The sequence below is a fragment of the Cynoglossus semilaevis genome, chromosome 10 (assembly GCF_000523025.1).
Source record: "Cynoglossus semilaevis isolate Cse_v1.0 chromosome 10, Cse_v1.0, whole genome shotgun sequence".
Classification (NCBI taxonomy): Eukaryota; Metazoa; Chordata; class Actinopteri; order Pleuronectiformes; family Cynoglossidae; genus Cynoglossus; species Cynoglossus semilaevis.
In genome coordinates, this window is record NC_024316.1 from 8,636,566 (window position 1) to 8,656,547 (window position 19,982).

Below are 19,982 nucleotides of genomic sequence, written 5' to 3' on the forward strand. Positions count from 1 at the left end.
AAGTGGACTTGGGTCCGGAAGTGCTTCAGGTTCGAGTCCACAAGCTGCCAAGTTACCACTGAGGTGCTCTGAACATGGCACAGTCGCCACACACGCTCCCTGGGCGTTTAAAGCTGCCCACTGTTCACATTGGTGATGGGTTAAAAACAGAGGTCACTTTTTGTTGTGTTCAGTGGTGTGCTGTCTCACAAGTAGTTCACTTTCCTTTACGCCCCCTCATTAATATATTTAATGAGACTCTTGAAAAGTGAGATTTAAGAATTAATATCAAAGTGTGTGTTTGACTCCAGTGGACTCACCACCTGCAGGAAGGTTTAGGGGGGTTGGTACGGTGCGATGTCATTTGGGTGTCGACTGCTGCCCCCGCGACCCGGTAACAGATAAGCGGATGAAAATGGATGGATGGATATAAAATGAATAACAAAATAAAAATCGAGATACTATTCTCCCAATAGAAACTGTATATATTTTAAGTATGTCCTTTATGTTTTCTTTCAGTCAACCATTCAAATAGAACCAGGCGATTGTGTCAAAGAGCTGTTTTTGTGGTTGTCCCTCTGCTGAGAACTGTCATCATGTCCTCAGGGAGAACGCCACTGCACTGAGTCATAGGCCAAAGGCTTCTGAGCTGTAAAACAATCAAGACTGAGACATGGCTCACAGCAGAAAAGCTGCACCAACACTAGTCATTTTAAATGAGTAAAACTGTCAACCCTCCAGATAAGTCGCACTGAGGGAACACACCACATGCAAGGGATGTGTAAGAAGTGGCACAGGTTAAATAAAAAATTACACAGATGATCTTTGAATTTTTACTGTGATGATGTTAAATCAGATCTGATTATTCACCAATTATAATATTTTTCTCTTAGAGACCTGATGATATAGTGGTGTGAAAAATAAACTAAATCAGTCATTTTTTTCCAGAATGTCCTATCATAGGTATGTAGCTATTGTTTGGTTATTTTTTACTAATAATAATTTTAGCTCCATTTGCTTAATTATTATAATTAATTTACCTGATTATTTAGATGCATTCAGTTAGACAATTTTGCTTAATACTCGGTTAACTTTAAGCTATTTTATGTTGAGTTAAATTCACTTATAAGTCAATCAGATAACTTACAAATGAAGAAAATATACAATAACATTTATCTACCTGAGAACATTAGATGAGAAAAAAAATTCATGAATTAAATAAACATCAACACCAAGAAGTCCTTAGAAAATTGGTTCCATATTTATTGCAAAATATTTTTGTACAGAATACAACTGAAAAGAATATCAACAGAGGAGGAATGGACAGTAAGGCCAACACCAGAACTTTGAGCGCTGAACTGTACAAACACCAATAGTAACATTTGCTGCTTTGACTGCGATTTATACAAAAATCGTTTTTTCTCACTTTTGCAGCAACCTCCGTAAGAGGGAGAAAAAAAATTCACATCTTCCCCATGTTTCTGAAACGTTATTGCCTTTACCTGTGATTCCATCAACGTAAAAATCTGATGCTCGACAATTACTGTCTCACACAAAATAATTATATGTACTGTAAAAGCTCCAAACAATATGGGTCACTAATGTTAAAGTGAGAATAGTGTCATCTGTCACTCAGAACATGTGAGAGTTCAGAGGTCTACAGCTAACATTAGAATGCTAACACCTTTAGCCCAAAGCTAATGTCAGAACTGTAACTGACTGCTTATCTGCTTCTGAACTAGACACAAAACAATGCCAGCAGTTTTTCTTTAAGTTGAACTTAACACTGCTTCAATAACGAAACCCCCACTTGAGCCTAGTGGGGTATTTAGATAATTTCGGGCGCCCATGCCCATGCATGTCCTCATGCGATTTTGGCACTGATGTAAAAGCTTTCTTTCTTCAGAATAAAACCATGTGGGAAATGCATCTCTGTCTCTCCAGTTCTTTCTCTTACATCATTTTTCTGTACACATAAAAAGGCAGAGTGAGACAGGATACATTTTTCAACCCGGACATTCAAATGTACATTAATAACATTGGCTCTCCCAGAATTCGGGATTTATTAAAGACCGAAAACAAATCACTCCTGTCTGTGGTAGTTTTGTGTAGTAAATAAAAATTAAATTAAGATTATAAGTAGATACAATTTTTTTCACATATGCAGAAGCCCTTCAAGAAAACACACCAAGTTGTTAGAAAAGATGAAAATGATGTACAATCCAAGACTTTTTGAATAGATTCTGATGAAGAAAGGGAAAATGATTTAAGTACAGATGTAACACATTGATTATTGATTTGTTTTGTCCTTCTGACTCAGTATTTAACATTATGTTGAATGATAAATAACAAAACTTGAGTTTTTGTATAAATGTGGTACTGATTGGGACCTCTGTGCATACCTATCCCTTGGTAGGTTATGGTAAGGCTGCCACTTTTCAGAAAATCCAAATTTACAAAGCCCTAAAAAGCATTAAAAGTCATGTTTAAAAGAGCTTTAAGATGGAGCCATGTGTTGTATCTGGCTGCCAGAGGGATCGTTTAATTTGCTTGGCCACTGCAAGACATTTTAGTTGAAGAAGGAAAACAATTCTCCTGCAGGCGCAGAGGCATTGTTGGCCAGAGAGCTTGTCTTTTGCCGTGCGACCAAGAGCATACCTAAATGAAGAAAACTCAAATTAAAAGTGACAGCCCTTACTGGTCAAACAAACACAGTCCACACACAAAGTTTTATCATATATATATATATATATATATATATATATATACACACACACATATATATATATATACACACACATATATATACACACACACATATATATATATATATATATATACATATATGGAAACACTGTGTTTTTCAATATAACATTTGGAAAAGTGTCGATGATTCTTGTTTGTGTTTAATGATTCACTTTTTAATCTGTAATGGTTGGTGTGTGTGTGTGTGTGTGTGTGTGTGTGGGGGGGGGGCTTTTTAAACATTTTATGGATATCACAAGTGCTTTCAATAGTTTGATACCCTGAGTAAAGGACATAGGCTTGGGGTGAAGTTCAGTAGAAACAGGAACACATTTGCCAAGCAAACGCTAACGGAGGAAAGGACATTATTAAGTAATACCATCGTTCACACATAAATAAAAAAAATCGTCTTTGATCGGTACATTAAAAACCACAAATGTAACCATAAAGAAGTAAAACAACAACAACGACAAATCACCCATGACGACACAGTCATTTTCAGCTTTACAAATATGCATATACTCATGCATATATAGTTTGTATTTCCCCTTGCATACAGGCGAGTGTCTGGGGACTATGGAGAGAGTATTAAATTATACCAACTCTCTCTGCAGAGACTAACACTGATTATTAAAGAGATTGATACAAATGAGAGAAAACTAAATTCACAGGACAGGCCAAGGGCGCGAAACTCCAGAACATCAGAACTGATTCTGTGAAGCCTTGTAAACAGAGGAGGCCAAAGGGCCAGAGAGGATGATGGGTAACAGACATCCATTTAAAGCAGCAAAGATTAGACAAATTATGGAGGTTGGAGAAGATGCAGGAGATCTTTTTTTTTTTTTTATTCGCCCCATCTTTATTGCCCCATCCAGTGTAATCAAAACTCACTATTTCGTTTGCTCATTATGGAGCTGAACCACAGTTAACGTGGTTGACACCTTTCTGTTCACGCTTCTTCAGGAGAGAACGGATCAAAATGTAACAAAGAGAGGACTGTGTAACAAAGCTTGTTATAATAAAAGCGACAGAGTATTTGATTGTGTTTGGCGGTGATGAGCAGGAGAGAGCGACAGGCTGGTACGACGTCTGCTAAAGCGACATCCACCCCCCCTTACTCCAAACGCTCTCCCCTCAGACGTCCTACTGAGGACAGTGACGCTCAGACAAACAGTTGTATGCGCTCACGGATGGGCTGCCGGCAGATGGGGCAGGTTTTGAGAGCTGCGCTGCAGTCGATGCAGGACGCGTGCCCACACTGGAAAACCAGTTTGATGTGGTTGTCGATGCAGATGGGGCAGGTGATTCTCTCCTCCATCTGCCGGTAGCGAGACTGCAGCTGCTCCAGCAGGTTGTGTTGCTCCGAGTTCTCGTTACCAGGACTGCAATCCACTTCTGTTTGATCTGATGAAGAGGAGGGTATTAATATGTTAAAATATTTACAGAAAAAAAGAAAAAAATATGTACAAAATGCTCTTTAACTCAACATTTAAAATGTCAAACGTAAAAAAAAAAATCACATGTTTTATTACAGAGTGAATATCAGTTTTATGAGTTACAGAAGCCAGACTTGGTATTTTCTACTTTAATTATAGATTTTACAGGTAAATTAAAAAGACCTTCACATCAAGATTTCAGGGGCTTAAATATAACAAGGACCAAGGTCCCCAGTATTCTTTATTTTGAATTCAGGTCAAGATCAAGATCAGTTAAAAATACGCTCCGTATGCTATGGAAGGCCATATTGTACAATGAAGTCAAAACTCAGCCAATTTAGTGAATACTTAAAAATGTAAATCAACATCAAAGTTTCAAACTTGTGTGAACAAAACAATCATGTTCAAAGTTTAAATTGTGTTTCAGTTTTACCTTGTCTGATTTTTTTTGTGATTGTGACTTGACATTTGATGCATTTTTTCATTCGATGAGCACATTCTGTTGACACAAGGAGAGAGCATGAATTATTAAGGCTTCTTTGACATCATTAATCACAGCTAAATTACTGAGTTAATATTAATGTCAATAATCCTCTTTGCTCTAGAATGTTTTCTAGTTATCTGTTATCTAGTCTCAAGGCACCTTCACAAGCAACACTGTGCTGGCAGGGACAGAAGAGAACCAGCAGAGCCAGCTCAGAGCAGATGAGGCATTCACTGGGCCCTGGCGGTGTGGGAAGAACCAGGTTGGTCATAGTGTTGGGTGTAGTGTGGACCCTCCGCATGCTAGCACTGCTTAGACCCTGTCCACATGTGATGGCCTGCAGACGCTGCAACCTACCAAACAATGCTCAGCCTTAAAACTGTGCAAATGTAGCATCTTTTCCACACAAACAATTCATTTGTAACTACTCTACAAGACAAAATGATACAGTATGTAAATTTACCAACATCTTTGCAGACAACTCACCTGTGCTTCTCGGAGAAGCTCTTAATGAGCTGCAGCATTGTGCTGTCTGACACCAGGTCCAGCGGACTTTTGCCCTTGTGGTTGGCGTAGTTAATGTCAGCGCCTTCTTGTGCTAGGAAACAGGCGATGGCTGCCCCAACACTTAGCTCTGTGTTTCCCAGAAGACCTGAAGCACTCAGCTGCAGAGAACAATGGCAGTGAAAAGTTGATTAAGTTGAGCATATCATGAAAATGTATCTGTAAGAGATACATCCTATTGGAAAAACTAGAAGGTCATCATCTAAGAAGGCGAGGAAACCATGCTATCTGAGAACAAACTGAGGACTGTGACCACGTCTCTTCAAACCACCTCCAAATGTGATTAAATCTGAGGACATATAGGATGTGTCAGGGAGACTAATACTTAGCACTTTTTGCATGTGATCAGATCAGAACAAGTGCAGTAACATTTACTGACAGCAATGGTGTGTGTGTGTGTGTGTGTGTGTGTGTGGGTGGGTGTTGCTGCACTCAGCAAAGAGTCTGCATCTTTGATTAAGGGAATACTGAAGGTGTAATTACAAGTTAATGGCTTTTAAGGGCCTGGGGAAGATGCGTTTATTAAAATGCTGATCTCCATCTCCAGGTGGTTACAACAATTCTAATATATTATGAACAAACCCTCTGGTGGTAATTCACAGCAGAACTAATCAATATGGCTTTATTAATGCAGATCAGTTGACCATGGATTGCAATAGTTAGAAAACATCTTCAAAGGTTATCAAATACCTATGCCTTTCACTTAGTTCTCTTTTGTGTTTTTGGTCTAAAACAAAAAAGAAGTTCAGGTTTTCAATCTACTTTAGTTAATTCACTACAAAGGATTCAGAAGCCAATATCCTAAAGCATTAATTTAGACAGTCAATTTTGAGTCATACACCCCCCAAAAACATTAACATTACTGTAAGCTAATTTTAGTAACTTTAAGGTTTAATATTAATAGTGAATCAATCAAAGTATGGCATTAGTTTAGTCACAGCATCATCAGAGGCTTACTGTCCCAGTTTAAAGTGTTAAGACTTCAAACTAGAGCATGACCTTAAAGGACCTCTCTTCTTTGATCACCTTCTCCTCAGTTAACCCCTGTCTCATGCACTGTTTACACATTAAACTACAGATAACCCTCTTACCACCTGACCCACTCCGTCACCATCCTCTTACCCTTCATTATATTAAGTACTCCTCAGCTGGTTTGTTTATCCTGGATCCACCATCAAACACACTCACACTTGGTGCCTCAATCAATTTGTTTACTTTTCTTCCTCTGTCTTATTTGATTACTTGATATACTCTAAATCTGTGTTTGCTCTTCAGAGTGTTCCATGATGTTGTTAGAGAGCTGTGGTGGAGAGAACCCCTTTAGAAAAACTGTGAAATGTCACTAACAACAGGTTGTCGACACGTTGTGTGTCCTCAGTTTTCTTTTTCTCACCCTGCTGTAGAGTGATGTAGAGGAGCAGCCCTCGCTGCTCTCCTCAGTGCTGCTGGTTCCTACTGGGGGGCTAAGCATCACGTTGGCCAGTTGTGGACGAAGCAGGGCCACGTGCATGGCTGTGTCCCCGTCCTCGTCCTCCATGTTGACATCCGCACCCTCAGCCACCAGGAGCTGCACCAGCTCGGTGTGGCCCTGCGTCACAGCCAGCTGCAGTGGCGTCTGGTTTCTGTTGTTGCGGATGTTGATGTCACATCGACCCTTAAAAAGAAATGAATTCCAAATTTAAAAAATCATGTAAAAGCAGTTGCTGCATTAAAAAGTTAAATGTTTTTAAATGTGCTATTTTATATTTTTTTTTAATCTTGGCAGGCTGTGGTGATTACAATATATGAAACAATATTAAAAAAACTATTTTGATGCTATTTTCTTTGGAATACCTCTTTGATGAGTATCTCAGCAACATCTCTGTGGTTGTTCAGTGCAGCCAGATGCAAAGCTGAGAAGCCATCATCTTTTTTGACGTCAACCAGCTGTCGAGCTCGGGCCAGAATCTTCTCTGTAGCCCTGACACAGGGACAAACACAACAACAATCAATTTGACAGTGTGCGTAAACCTGTCCGTATGAACTATTAACTTAAGAAAAGCAAATAGCCACATTCTGCTTTAATCAGCCCAGGCTTCTTAAAGTTCCCATAGGTATAAAAACATTATTCTGGGAATGAAAATAAAAGCCGTAATACTATTTAGGAACTGAAAAACAGAGCATTTACAGGGACCAAATAACAACCTCTAGGGGTCTTTGAAGCTCACTCTGTCACAATGGGGTTGACATGAGCTTGGACAGAGAAGCAGCTGTTATACAGCTGTTAACAAGCTGCTCTAACAAGACACTGATTCAAAACAGGCAGCCATTTCTGCAGCCGACCTCCTGATCCACATCTGACCACCCTAACGAACACCACTGTTTTCCTCTACTTAAATAAATAAATCAGTACAGCGTAGTTAACAAAAAGCACATCATCCAAACTGCAATTTTTATTTTCTGGTCTGTCAAGGTTGGAAAATTTCAGTAATTATCTTCAGCTTGATTAATCCAACATTTAACAAAAAAGAATCAGGTCGGCTGAAGTGCATCACAAGGACACATACAGGAAAGTATTGCTGCAGAGTGAGGCTGGGCTTCAATGTTGAACTGCCCTCTGCTCTGTAGCTGAGTTTGCTTTATGATGTGTGAAATCAAAGCTGACATCTCCTCTGTTGGCACTGAGCAAACAGGTCTCACCACTGTGATGTAACCTAAAGTTTCATTTTTAATTTAAGGTACCTTAACCAGAGCTTAGGAATTATTGGTGGTGTTTTTTAGGCACTGATACTGTACTGCAGAGCTTAGCAAAAAGACAGATATTCAAGACACAAAAGACACTTTGTTTCCATATACGACTCCCATATCAGGCTGCTACTTTTATAGCTGCAAAGTACACTTGTCATTCCCAAAATAAAAAAGCTAATGTGACAGGTTTCCAAAAACATGAGGCAGTATATAATATCAGTGGATCATATGTCTCCATCTAACACTATCCCTTTCCTCATCCATTTTTACAGCAACAATCTTCATATCCTCCTTTCACCTTTTCCATAAACATTAGGTCAAACATGAGGTACTTCCTTATTCCTCCGGCATGACAGTTCCATCGCCAATATAATCCCCTGTCAATATGTCCACCATCTTAACTTATCTCATGTAGAGACAGAAACCCTGCTGTGGTTTTAATTGTGGAAATAAAGCCTGGGTCCTTGGAGACAACCACACACACACACACACACACACACAGGTGATCGCCTTGCCATCCCATGAACTCTACAGTTTTATGTACATTTTTCGTGTACATGTCTCGTAGTGTAAAAACGTGACCAAATGATATGATTTTTTTTCAATATAAATTGAGAGACACAGGTGTTAATATTAACTTAAAATGAGATAGATCTGAATTCTTACAAATCTATGAAAATTTAATCGCGTAAAAGCAGCCTTGTGAATGACTATGCACATTTAAATGCATATGCAAATCTACACACACAAGCAAATACAAAAAGACAATTATTGCTCATCTTACTCTGAAGAAGCCTTGGACTAAACCAGGAACCTTCCAATTACCAGACAAGCACTACATGTCCTACGGCAGAGCAGTAATGAGGGATTGGGCCGAGTGAGAGCAGAGGCTCGTTACATGCACAGTCATGTTTGGTCAGGACCTTATCTAGGTCTATTATCAGTAATAAAGGCAGCTGGGAAACTGTGATGGGGGTCATTGGTACATTTACTGCAACTCGTGGGTGTGTGTTTGCTTGTACTTGTCCCTGTTTTCACTTTAGGTCGATTTTTGTCACTGTTAATTAGATTTCAACATAGTTCTATTGAAGATTAAAAACACGTGAAAATATTGAATGAAGCTCAGGTAAAAGTTAGACTGAACATAAGGATGAATGGTTGGAAATGGGTTTTACCTAGCACCGAATCATTATTAGTCCACTGTGATGATAAATATTGCAACATTAACAATAAATACAGAAATGTGTTTTTCTAGAGATATATGTCCTGTGACCCACTTTGTGAAAACATTCTGCTTCTAAATAAATTGTAAATTTGGCTCACTTGTCAACAGTTGAAATCATTTTATTTCATATAATAATTATGAAATTGTAGGTAATGTGCTTTAAAAGAAGAGCTGGAGAAGAGCAGAGGAAGAAGAAAATATAAGAAACTACAGAGACATTAAATGGACATGGTGATGGTAAAAAATAAAATTGCAGGAATCAGTCCAAGTGTGTGCTATTCTTCTTGAATAAACAAAATAAACAGAGTAAGCACCGTCTACGTCTATTTGGTTTCCTCGCCAAGCTGAAGGAAAAAAAAATCTGGCCACTTGCCTTGTTTCATTTCTTTCCCAGGACTGTTTGTGAACTTGGCCTTTAGCCCTTTTTTCCATTTCCCCACAATAAATAAACAGACGAATAAACAAAACGTTCTCATCTTTCTGTGACAAAAAATAATAGAGGATCACTGCTACTCACAGGAGTTGCTAAGGATATGGATGGGAAATATTAACAGTAGAAGGTATAAATTAATATAAAATAGCCTCATATACAGGGCTGCTGGATAATGGAATAAACATAAAAATCATGGTTATTTATGTCAACATTCCAAACACCATTGGCATTTGCAAGAAACCAGGAAAGTACAAATTGGTAGTGGGATTTTTTGGGAAAGAGAGTGTATGGAGCACACGGAGGTGGGACAGTTTAGCAATATAATATTATAAATATAATATTTTACTCTTGTATTTAAATGATTCTCTTCATAGGGAGAAAGGTGATCTGCTAAATAAGCCTGGCAAACGATGTTGAGCACATGTTCTACAGTCTAAACATGTTGAGCATCAGAAAACCAGACAGTGTGTCACTGTGAAAACATCAAGTCATAAGAAGGTTAAAGCTGGCTCGGCACACTAGAGCTGTGTCAATTTAGATAGCAAAGCACACGCAAGTCCAGAAGGTGGTGCTCTTCTTTTGACCAAGGACAATACATTTTACATTAATCCATATGCTTGAGCAAGGTAATGTGACTTGTATCAATATTTAATAACAGAACACCCTCATCTTCAAACTGTCTTGTCCAGGGACTTATCAGCATGTAGACGAGTGGACTGCTACTGACACAGGAGGCATAATAAATCATACCTGAACACCATTAAACAGAATCAATCTTCTTTTTTCATTTCACAAAATCAACCTCAATCTACTGTCTGTATATGTTTAGCAGTATATTATGATTTGTTTCGAAGCCAAAACAAACTTGGAAAAAAACTGCAGGAAACCCATTGAACCTGGACTGTATCAGTGTAATGTAAGGCCTGCTTGATGATATATGAATGAACTGGTGAAGTGAGGCGAAGCTGGGCACTGTAAATTCTGCGTCTCTGCTTTTGGTGCAGCGGCACAATGAATGCTGGGGTGCACGGCCTTAACTTCAAACAGTGCAAACATACGACACTTGCCAGGACAAACTGGACATTAAATAAATGACTGTCTGCTGCTGCTCCCTCTCCTTCTTTCGTGTCCCTCTCGTGCAGTCACAGCTCTGCTCGCCGTCTGTATTTTTCCCCTCAGTGCTTAGTCAACGTATAACACCGTAAAGCCGTAGAAGGTGCTGTCCAACAGCATTGCTACAACAGCAACCTACTCAGATTCTGAGGAATTTGTACTAACGATGAGACCAGCTCTCCTACTCCTTCACTGTAAATTTTAAATTTTATATCATCCATCAAATTATATAACAAACTCCTAAACTCTGTGACTGACTGAGAGCTTGAGCTAAGTGTCATCTCTTCAGGGAAGAAACGTACTGTACGATGAAGCTAGACTTTTCCCCGCTCTTGCTGCATACCTTCATGGCATCACTTTAAAAAGAGCCAGATACAATTCACCATTAGACAGTGTGGCCTTGTTATAATTGGAAATGGAAAGTTCATTTAAGGTAGTAAAAGCCCTGAAGCTGAGAACCAGATGATACTGCACCGTAGACAGACAGACACAATTACTGTATTATTCACTGTAAAAGTATAATCTAATAATAGAAAATGTGTTAAAATGTATAAGGGCAAGCTGTTGAATTAATTTTACAAACCGCTTAATAAATCACAATCTGTTCCAACACTAGCGAATGACCTCATTATGACCTTTATGAACGCAAATAGTTACAATCTTATCTTTTTATTCTTATTATTGTTTTTAAATACTGTGTTGTTATCTTTGTATTCACTGTAAGGTGTCCTTGGGTGACTGAAAGGCGCCTATGAAATAAAATGTATTATTATTATTATTATTATTATTATCTTGACTATTGTAATTGGATTAGTGATTCCTTCTTGTTTTAATTTTTGCAAGTGAAGAAAACAAAATCCTCCAAACAGTAAACTCTACTTTTCTGTCCTGTTATTATGATTTTAATGCAACATTGACTATATATACATTCCTAATTTGTGTACAATCCAAATTGTGTGTTTTGTGCGTAAGGGCTATACAAATTAGTTAACAAACTTGGTTTACACAGTAATTCCTTTGGCCCCAGTACTAGAAACAGTATAACTTGAATTACATTGTTTTTTTAAACAATTGCTTTATGAAATTAAATACCTTTTGGCTTTTAGAGTTCATTTGTGAGTGTATCTTCAAAAATCACCAAAGCAAATATATGTTTACACTTGAATAAATGGTGTATATTATAATATTTCTAATGTTAGCCCTAACTACTTTGTGTTTTTAGTATGTATGCTATATTGTCATTTTAGTGTTACTAAGGATTGAAGTACTGGTGGGCTTTACCTCACACACGGCACACACATACTGCACAAACAGGAGGAGCCAGTCATAACAGCAGTGTTTGGAAAGTCAAAACTTATCACTGTGAGAACGCACAGTTATCTACTTCGGTTCTGCCAGGACAGGTTGGTGCCTTGTGGAGGAATGCCTGGTGTGATTGAGCAACTTGAGTGTCAACAAGCGTAAAACCAACACCACCAGTGGACAATGGAGTCTTTGTGACATGTGTCAGGCACACAGCTGCGATGTTTGACCTAAGGCTCTTTGGTGTGGTGTAAAAAAGGGCTGAGCTGCTCTTTCCTCCAAAACTAAAATAGTAACAAGAACTACATTTCAGAAAACTACAACATTTCAGAAATGTTTTGTTACATACTGTGAATGTTTCGTAGTAATAAATGTGCTCTTCTCAGAGACTCAATGTGCATTTATAAGAGCTGCTTTATAGGTGCTACAAGTGTAATTTTATTAGATTGGATAGAACTTTATTTATCCCTCAAACCTTACATTCCCTTTGGGGAATGTAAGGTTTGGTGACCATGCATTTTTGTGTACTCATGAATTTGTACTAAATGCGACCAGAAGTAAATGTTGCATTTTTATCTATTGCTGTCTGTCAGCTGACACCAGCAGACACTGTGTGGGAGATAAACTCTCTATTTGTAACAGATAGTGGTGAGTGCCGACCCATCAGTCTTCACGTGGACATGGATGTCCCCACCCATGCCTTTGGACATTATTGTTACTAACACTTCACTGTTTGTGCTCAACTCCGACACAAGCAAATGATCTCAAATTAAATGTGCATATCATTAGTACATTCATTCAACATCTGATTTAGTTGTTTGTGTACTTTAAGATTAAAACTGTACATTTTATCAGTGCATATTTAACTCTCACCAGAGCTTTACTTAGATTATGGTAGTCTAAAAATTAAATAAAGTCTATAATAAAGAGTCTACTCTAGTCTTTACTAGATGGGTTAAATGTAAATCCCATTCATATGTGTTGGGAGTAAATTGTAATTCTCTAATTCTCTAATCAGAACATAATGACTGGACAAGGATAGGGGTGAACTGCTGTCCCTTTGCATTTGTAACAATATTCCATAACCACTTAGAGAGTTTTAAGCCTAGTTTGAGTGTTTGTCCCAAACACAACTAATGTGATGTGTTTATATTTTTTATAAATGTCATGTTCAATAAGGAAATTTTTTTTTAGGAAAATGTTGCATTCTAATCAAATTCAACACTTCTGGTTAAAGCATTGTCAGCACTAGACTGTTCAATAAATATTAATTCTGTTTGGCCCACGACTAAGGCTGTTTTAAATGTTGGTTCCTTGAGTGATTAACTCTGACTGTATGGCATCACTCCTACTTTCAGAGTCTATCTTGAACTCAGTGTTTTGATTTAGAGGTAAATAGAGTAAGGCAGCAGCAAATGCATGTATGATAGTGTCTTGTATATTCTCTTGCACCTACTGTTGGAAACAAACTGCATGCCGTGTTTTAGCAAGTAAAACAAAAGCTTGGGGTATTTGCTTGTTTTTCTGAGTGAACATATGATAAAATCAGGCACCATGATATCAGCGTCTGCCTCCTAGACTTTTTTTTTTTTTATCTGACAAAAAGCAGCACACTGTCTACTGTTGTAAATTGAACCAAAAAGAACTACTACAGTATTTTATGCTTATTTTAAACAAAATATCAATATCAATCAAAAGTTTGCAGAATATCAATTATTCTCTTCAACCACTGCTTGGATCATATCCACCCAAGCAGAATATTCTTAAATGTAAATATTTTTTTCTCTACTCACAGTTTGTTTCCTTTAAGAGCAGCATGGTGCAGGAGGTTGAAGCCTCTGTGATTCTGCTGAGTAAAGTCAATATTGGGCACCACAACCAGGATCTCGATAATATTTCGGAAATCTTTAGCGACTGCATCATGGAGGGGCGTGTCCCCATACGAATCCTGAGTCAGGAGAAAAAACAGTGATCCATGTAAGAGTTTCCAGTTTATTACAACCACAACATTAACATTGGCAACATATTCTGTACAAAAACAAACAAATGTTGGGCTGAAATAGTTTTGGATAAGTGGCCACACAAGCAGATAATTCAAACCACTTAGAGAGTTTTAGGCCTAGTTTGAGTATTTGCCCTAAACACCACTAATGTGATGTGTTTATATTTTTTATAAATGCAATGTTCCATAAAGGGTTCACTGTCAGGTTGCACAATAAAGATTTTTCCCCTGATACAATTACCAATAACAGACACCGATATAAACATTATTAGCATTAGTTTAGGAAAGTGTAACCCTAAGAGCTATTTGTCAGTAAGATCTTTAGTTTTTAACCACTAAAAAAGACTGAATGATTTTATTCGTTATTGACTTTAACTGTATCTAGTGTACTTCTTACAGTTTTTTAACAGCTGTTGTGTGAAAGATCCACGCCCTTTTCCTGCCTCTGAGCAGAAGCCTGAGGGGACAGGGAAGCAGACAGGGAAGTCTGTCTGTTCAGAGCATTGACAGCTCAGTGTAGAAAACTGGCATAAATTATTATTCAAATTATGGCCTTGCGTTCCATTATAAAAATAAACATCATCAACCAAGAACCTAAAGTAAACCAATAAATTAACGCAACTCTAAAGGTTAAAGGCTAAAGTGTGTCCAGCCTAGATTTTCCACACACTTTTTATGGTTATCACACATTACTATTACTCTCTTACTAGTCTACTTCTATTTTGAAGAATTGGTTTCATTAGGGATCAGTGACACAAAACATATAGAACTAAAATTAAATCAAAAAAGGCCCATTTTTTGATTATTCACAAAAAGTTTTTATACACATGCCCAGTGAGTAGCTAAGTGGGTCAACCTGGAGATTGACGTCAGCCGAGTGTTCCGTCAGTACCCGCACAACGTCAGTGTAGCCCTTGTTGACAGCAATGTGCAGTGCTGTGCACATGGAGTTGTTCAGGAGGTTGACATTTGCCCCTTTGCTCAACAGCAATCGGGCAATCTCTGCCTGATTCCTGAAACAGCAGACATCACAAAAAACAGGTTAGCGTCATAGCCATGAATTATTCTACACTGTCCTTGGGGAGTATGCAAATCCAAAACCTCGCATTGAAGCACAGCAGTAAGTCATGGCATCAAGAATTCACTTTGACCAAAAACACATTTGCAGAGGGTCTTATCAGTGGAACAGCATATGTTACTCTAGTGATTAGAGGAAGCTGATATTGCTATCACTTTTGTGAATTTATAACATTATCAGATGTGAACTGTGCTGCAGATGTGTCCAACAAGGTCTCACCAAAGCCACAATGCGGAAAGCTGTGTCTTGTTATGAACTCAAGCACCCACACAATAATTGTGTGGGTGCTACACAAGACAGTTTTCTAGTCAAATCTTTGTTTATGTGTGCAAGAAGGGTGTGTTCCCTCACCCGAAGGCAGTGTAGTGCAATGCTGTGTCTCCATCTTCATCCTTGACCTCAACGGAACTATTGGCCTGCAGCAGGGCCTTCACCACTTCCACATGGCCTTGGTGGGCAGCGACCTGCAGTGCGGTCTTTCCCTGGTTCTTTATATCCACCTGCCAGAAATGCACACATGATGGAAGATTCATTACAGACCATGAAGGTCTGGACATGGACATTCCTGAACGCAGACTGCAGGGAAACAATCTGAGCATGAACAGATACAAGAAATAATCTGAACATGAATCATACGGCTAATACAGCTAATCCCAGTTATATAAGCACAAAGCAGTTAGCACAGATGAGTTAGGTCGCTTGAATCCAATCCCATTTAGTCCATATATATTAAAAAAATTCCAAACAAAAGAGTTGAAGAACTAACACCAAAGGACACAAAGTTCATTTTTAAATATTGTCAACTGAATGAAGTTCAACAGCAGATACTGACTCATGTGTGCCTCAGAATGGAAATCCTTAAAGGTTGCTAGTAGGCGAAAGGTGATAAAGTATATTTTAAAGTATTAGGCAGACAACTGCAATAGTATACAGTGGATGCTTTAGGGTTACATAATAATACATTATTTTAACTGTGGTAATGTGCAGTGTGAATATGTTAATGCTACACCTTTCAGTTTTTAAACAGTCATTTTCATACCTCAGCAATAGAGCAGTGTGTTATTTTCCAATCTGACTAACAAATTTACTCTGGACCCTCAATCCCTCCACTCCGAGTCTTGGCGTTGTGGTGGAAGCAGCGTTTTGGAACAAGCAGTGGACTGCAGCAAAGAGAAGGAGTGCTGCACTAACCTTGTCAGGATATTTCTGCACCAATTCTCGCACTTTGTTGGCACTGCCGTGCGCCGCCTCAATAACCAACCGGCTGGGGTTGTCCTGTTCTGTGGACTGAGACAGCAGCTTCTCCAGCACTGAGATGACAGTACCTGCACACACAGAGACATAGAGATAGGGAAAAAAATAGAATTATTAATTTTGTTTCTTCTAGAAAAATGCAGAGACAAAATAAGAAATACTGGTGAAAATATTTGCTGGAGGCTGAAAGAGCTTGAAAAAGTCATGTTGGTTATTTTGCCAAATGAGCCAGAGACAGTCACGCTTTTTAACGCAGTACAATCTCTCCACAAACACACACACACTGATGTGTTTATGTTGACAATTTCCTTTCCACAGTAATGAACACATGCACAGGAAAGAATTAGTCACAATTAAGGGACTGCTGAGAACAGCTGAAATGATGACAAATGTCTGCTGTGCTGCCAAAGCTGTTCACTGGCAACATGCTGAACCAGGAAATAGAACAGAGGAACATTTCAAGAAGCGTGTACATAGGGCGCGGAAAAAGACAAACAGGAAAGGCTATGATGTGAAAACATGTAGTGAAGTGGCTCAGCTGAAAAGGAAGGCAAAAGAGGATGAATGGCTACATGCAGAGTGGTAAAGCTGGAGCTGAAGTGTCACAGATGAGTTCCCCTCAGCCCGGCAGAAGGCTTACTTCCAGACTCGTTGGGGTTTTCAGCTGTCATGAGGTTAGCATCCACCTCCACAGGCTGGGCCAAGAGGCATGCTGGATTGAACGTCCATGTCTGAGCACCAAACGCCACACGTAGATCACCATCAGCATATACCTTTAGCACCTTCCCAACTTGGCCGAGAACCTGAGACAGAGACAGAGTCAAGCAGATGTGAATGTAGCCGTGGGAGAAAATGTTACCAGGGACAAATCAAAGAAAAAAAATAGAGAGTGGAAAAAATAATTAACCAGGAACTGCTTGTGGTTTTTACGCGGCATGTTTCTAAGGCCCTTAAATTTAAAGGTAAACAACTTGGCTGCATTTAGGGAAACAGCTGTAAAACTTGATGACTTCCAGATGTAGTGAAGTGGGTCAGTCAGTCTGAAGCTTGTTATTTCTTCCAGGGACACAAATGATCATGTCCACTGACAAGAAACCTCAAATCCCTGTTTGCATAAGGAAGTAATTACAATATTTGGATGGTTTTACAGACTAAAGCAACAAAATTGTGCATTGTACCTTTGTATCTCTAAAAGTCTTGATTACATAAACCTTTTTTTAAACTGTCACAGAAAGAAAAGATAGATTTATCATGCTGAATAAACATACAGGAGCCATGCTGTCTGTCCACTCTCCATGTCCAGCCTGCAACCTCTTTACACTGTCCATGTCCTCCAAAACTCGAACAAGTTCACTCACTCCAAAAGTGTTCACCTAGGGAAAAACAGGTGCAAAGAGCAAATTATTTCAAGCCATAAACCAAACACTTTGTATCTTTGCCATTTATCTGGGACTAAATTTGTAACTCAGTACTTTGGTGAGGGCCCCAGGATGGAAAGTCCAGCGAATGTTGTTGCTGTACTGCACCCTGACATCTCCCCGGTCAGTGATTCTGTGAACGGTTCCAATCCGACAAATGTACTGCAGACAGAGATCCAGGTGTGTCTGTTACGAGGTGCATGTCTGATATCTAAAAGACCGTTTCTTGTCTTAAATGCTACAGATTGTTTTGATAGAGATACTGGAATAGATTGATATACTAAAATATTAGCTTATTGTTGTGTGAGTTAAAGTTGATTGTCTATTTGACAAAAGGAAAGCTGTCATTACCTCCGCCATTTTTGGGTTCCATCCTCCATGACCCTCCTGCATCTGACGCAGGATGTCTACTTCTAGAAGACATTTGACCTTGTCGCCCTGCTGGAAAGAGAGTCCATCAGCACTCTCCTGCCGTTGTAGCTCTGCGTGTTCTCCTGGGGAGACCGGTGACAGGATCAGCATGAAGACCAGGACCAGACCAGGTGAGGGTCATTAAAATTAGAATAAAACAAACAATGTGCAAATATCTCTGAATATTGTAATATGAAAACACAGCTCCTTCTTACCAAGCTTTGGTAGGTGATCTTTGTAGTAGAAGCCTCCTTGGCCGTCAGATACATACTTTAGGTCTACCTTGCCCTTGTGGCCCATTCGGTAGACATTGGTGGTGCCATTAGACCAGGTGACACTCGCCACACTACGACCAGACTCGGTGTCCCAGCCACGAATATCCACTACTTTCCCAACCTTACCCTCCCCACCTACACACACATGAATGCACACATACAAATATGCAAGAAACAGTAATGTATAAGCTTGTTCAAGGAAAGCAGGGGTTAAAGCAGGAGAGTGAAACAGACAGTGCACATGTTAATAAATATGTTTGGGGATATTCTCAGTCATCCAGGTCATCATAACAATCTCAAAAGCAGTTTAAAGTAGGCAACTGGACTCACCTCAAGTAAGTTGAAGACGTTTTGCCTCTCATCCAAGAGGCTTCTGTAGTTCAGCTTCAGTGATTTGAGTTCCAAAGAACGGAAGTAGCCTCTTGGATGAGAAGCAAAATGTCTTTAACTTACTTGAGGTGAGTCCAGTTGCCTACTTTAAATTGCTTTTAAGAGTACACACAGTATTTCAACATCTGGGACAGTGAAGGACATAGATTGTAGTGTAAAAAACAAATGGAAAATAAAGATGTCATTAAGGCAAATTAATGTTTCCTGGAGAGACATCAGCTGTCACTCATTTCTTAAAATGGAATATATTTTAAACATTTTTATCATCAATTCAAATACATAATATGAAAGGTTGAAAGACATCAGACCACCATACATTCACATTCAACTAAGTTACACGATTTGCAATGTGACAGCATCATGGTTCTAAAATCACCCTCTTTCAGGTCGTGGGCTGCTCTGATAACAACACCATCTGATCCATTGACCCATTAAACTATGTGGATGGCTGGTTGTGCGTGAGGGATCTCAGAAGCTTAATGAGGGACCAGTGGGCATTGATTTCACTCATTCGCCTTAAAGCAGAAAAAAACAGTCTATTCTCAGACACAACAATGACTCCAGACTTCAGAGGAAACAAAAAGACCTATTAACATTCCTCTTACCCTAAAAGAAAAATTAGTTTTGCTGAAGTGCAAGATCCTTTTTTGCACTACCATTTATACTTGTGTATCACAAAGACAGCATCTGTCTACACAACAAATCACAGAGTTGGAATAAAATAAAATAGAACCAAATTTAAAGCAATGAATATTCTTCAGTTTGAATTTGCCTGTACCAGGTATGGCACAAATAAAAAGCTGGAACACAGTGACGTGAACATCTGTGGAACAGACTGAAATGAGACACAGGCAACGCTGGTGCACACAAACACATGCTAATAGGACATTTCAAGGCTTAATGAGAAGTTAGGTTAGACTGCTGTTATGGGCTGTGGATAGTGGAACACTTTGAAGAGATACAGCTCCGTGCTCCAAGCAGGCAGGCAGCAGACCTGTTGAGTCTGTGGTGCCATATTAATTATGTAAACAATGGCCCAACACAAACACACCACTCACCGTCTTGGTTGCCCCAGTCCCAGTCTGGTCCACGAACCACTTTAACACCCTGGAAGATTCCTTTAAGGATAATCCGTGGAAGATTCTG

The 19,982-nt window shown here is 39.0% G+C and overlaps 1 protein-coding gene across 1 annotated transcript in view; it reads right to left on the reverse strand.

The window, feature by feature from the left end:
- Positions 1-1,218: 1,218 nt before the first annotated feature.
- mib2 (MIB E3 ubiquitin protein ligase 2) overlaps positions 1,219-19,982 on the reverse strand; it is a 30,882-nt gene continuing 12,118 nt past the window's right edge. The window contains exons 5-20 of the mRNA XM_008318622.3: positions 19,895-19,982; positions 18,387-18,581; positions 18,112-18,254; positions 17,815-17,922; positions 17,611-17,715; positions 16,983-17,145; positions 16,280-16,413; positions 15,440-15,588; positions 14,867-15,023; positions 13,802-13,956; positions 7,042-7,168; positions 6,602-6,862; positions 5,131-5,309; positions 4,804-4,997; positions 4,594-4,659; positions 1,219-4,128 (exon numbers count right to left, since the gene is read on the reverse strand). Of these exons, the coding sequence (XP_008316844.1) occupies positions 3,887-4,128; positions 4,594-4,659; positions 4,804-4,997; positions 5,131-5,309; positions 6,602-6,862; positions 7,042-7,168; positions 13,802-13,956; positions 14,867-15,023; positions 15,440-15,588; positions 16,280-16,413; positions 16,983-17,145; positions 17,611-17,715; positions 17,815-17,922; positions 18,112-18,254; positions 18,387-18,581; positions 19,895-19,982 (2,466 nt within the window). The 3' untranslated portion in view covers positions 1,219-3,886. The remainder of the gene's footprint in view (positions 4,129-4,593; positions 4,660-4,803; positions 4,998-5,130; positions 5,310-6,601; positions 6,863-7,041; positions 7,169-13,801; positions 13,957-14,866; positions 15,024-15,439; positions 15,589-16,279; positions 16,414-16,982; positions 17,146-17,610; positions 17,716-17,814; positions 17,923-18,111; positions 18,255-18,386; positions 18,582-19,894) is intronic.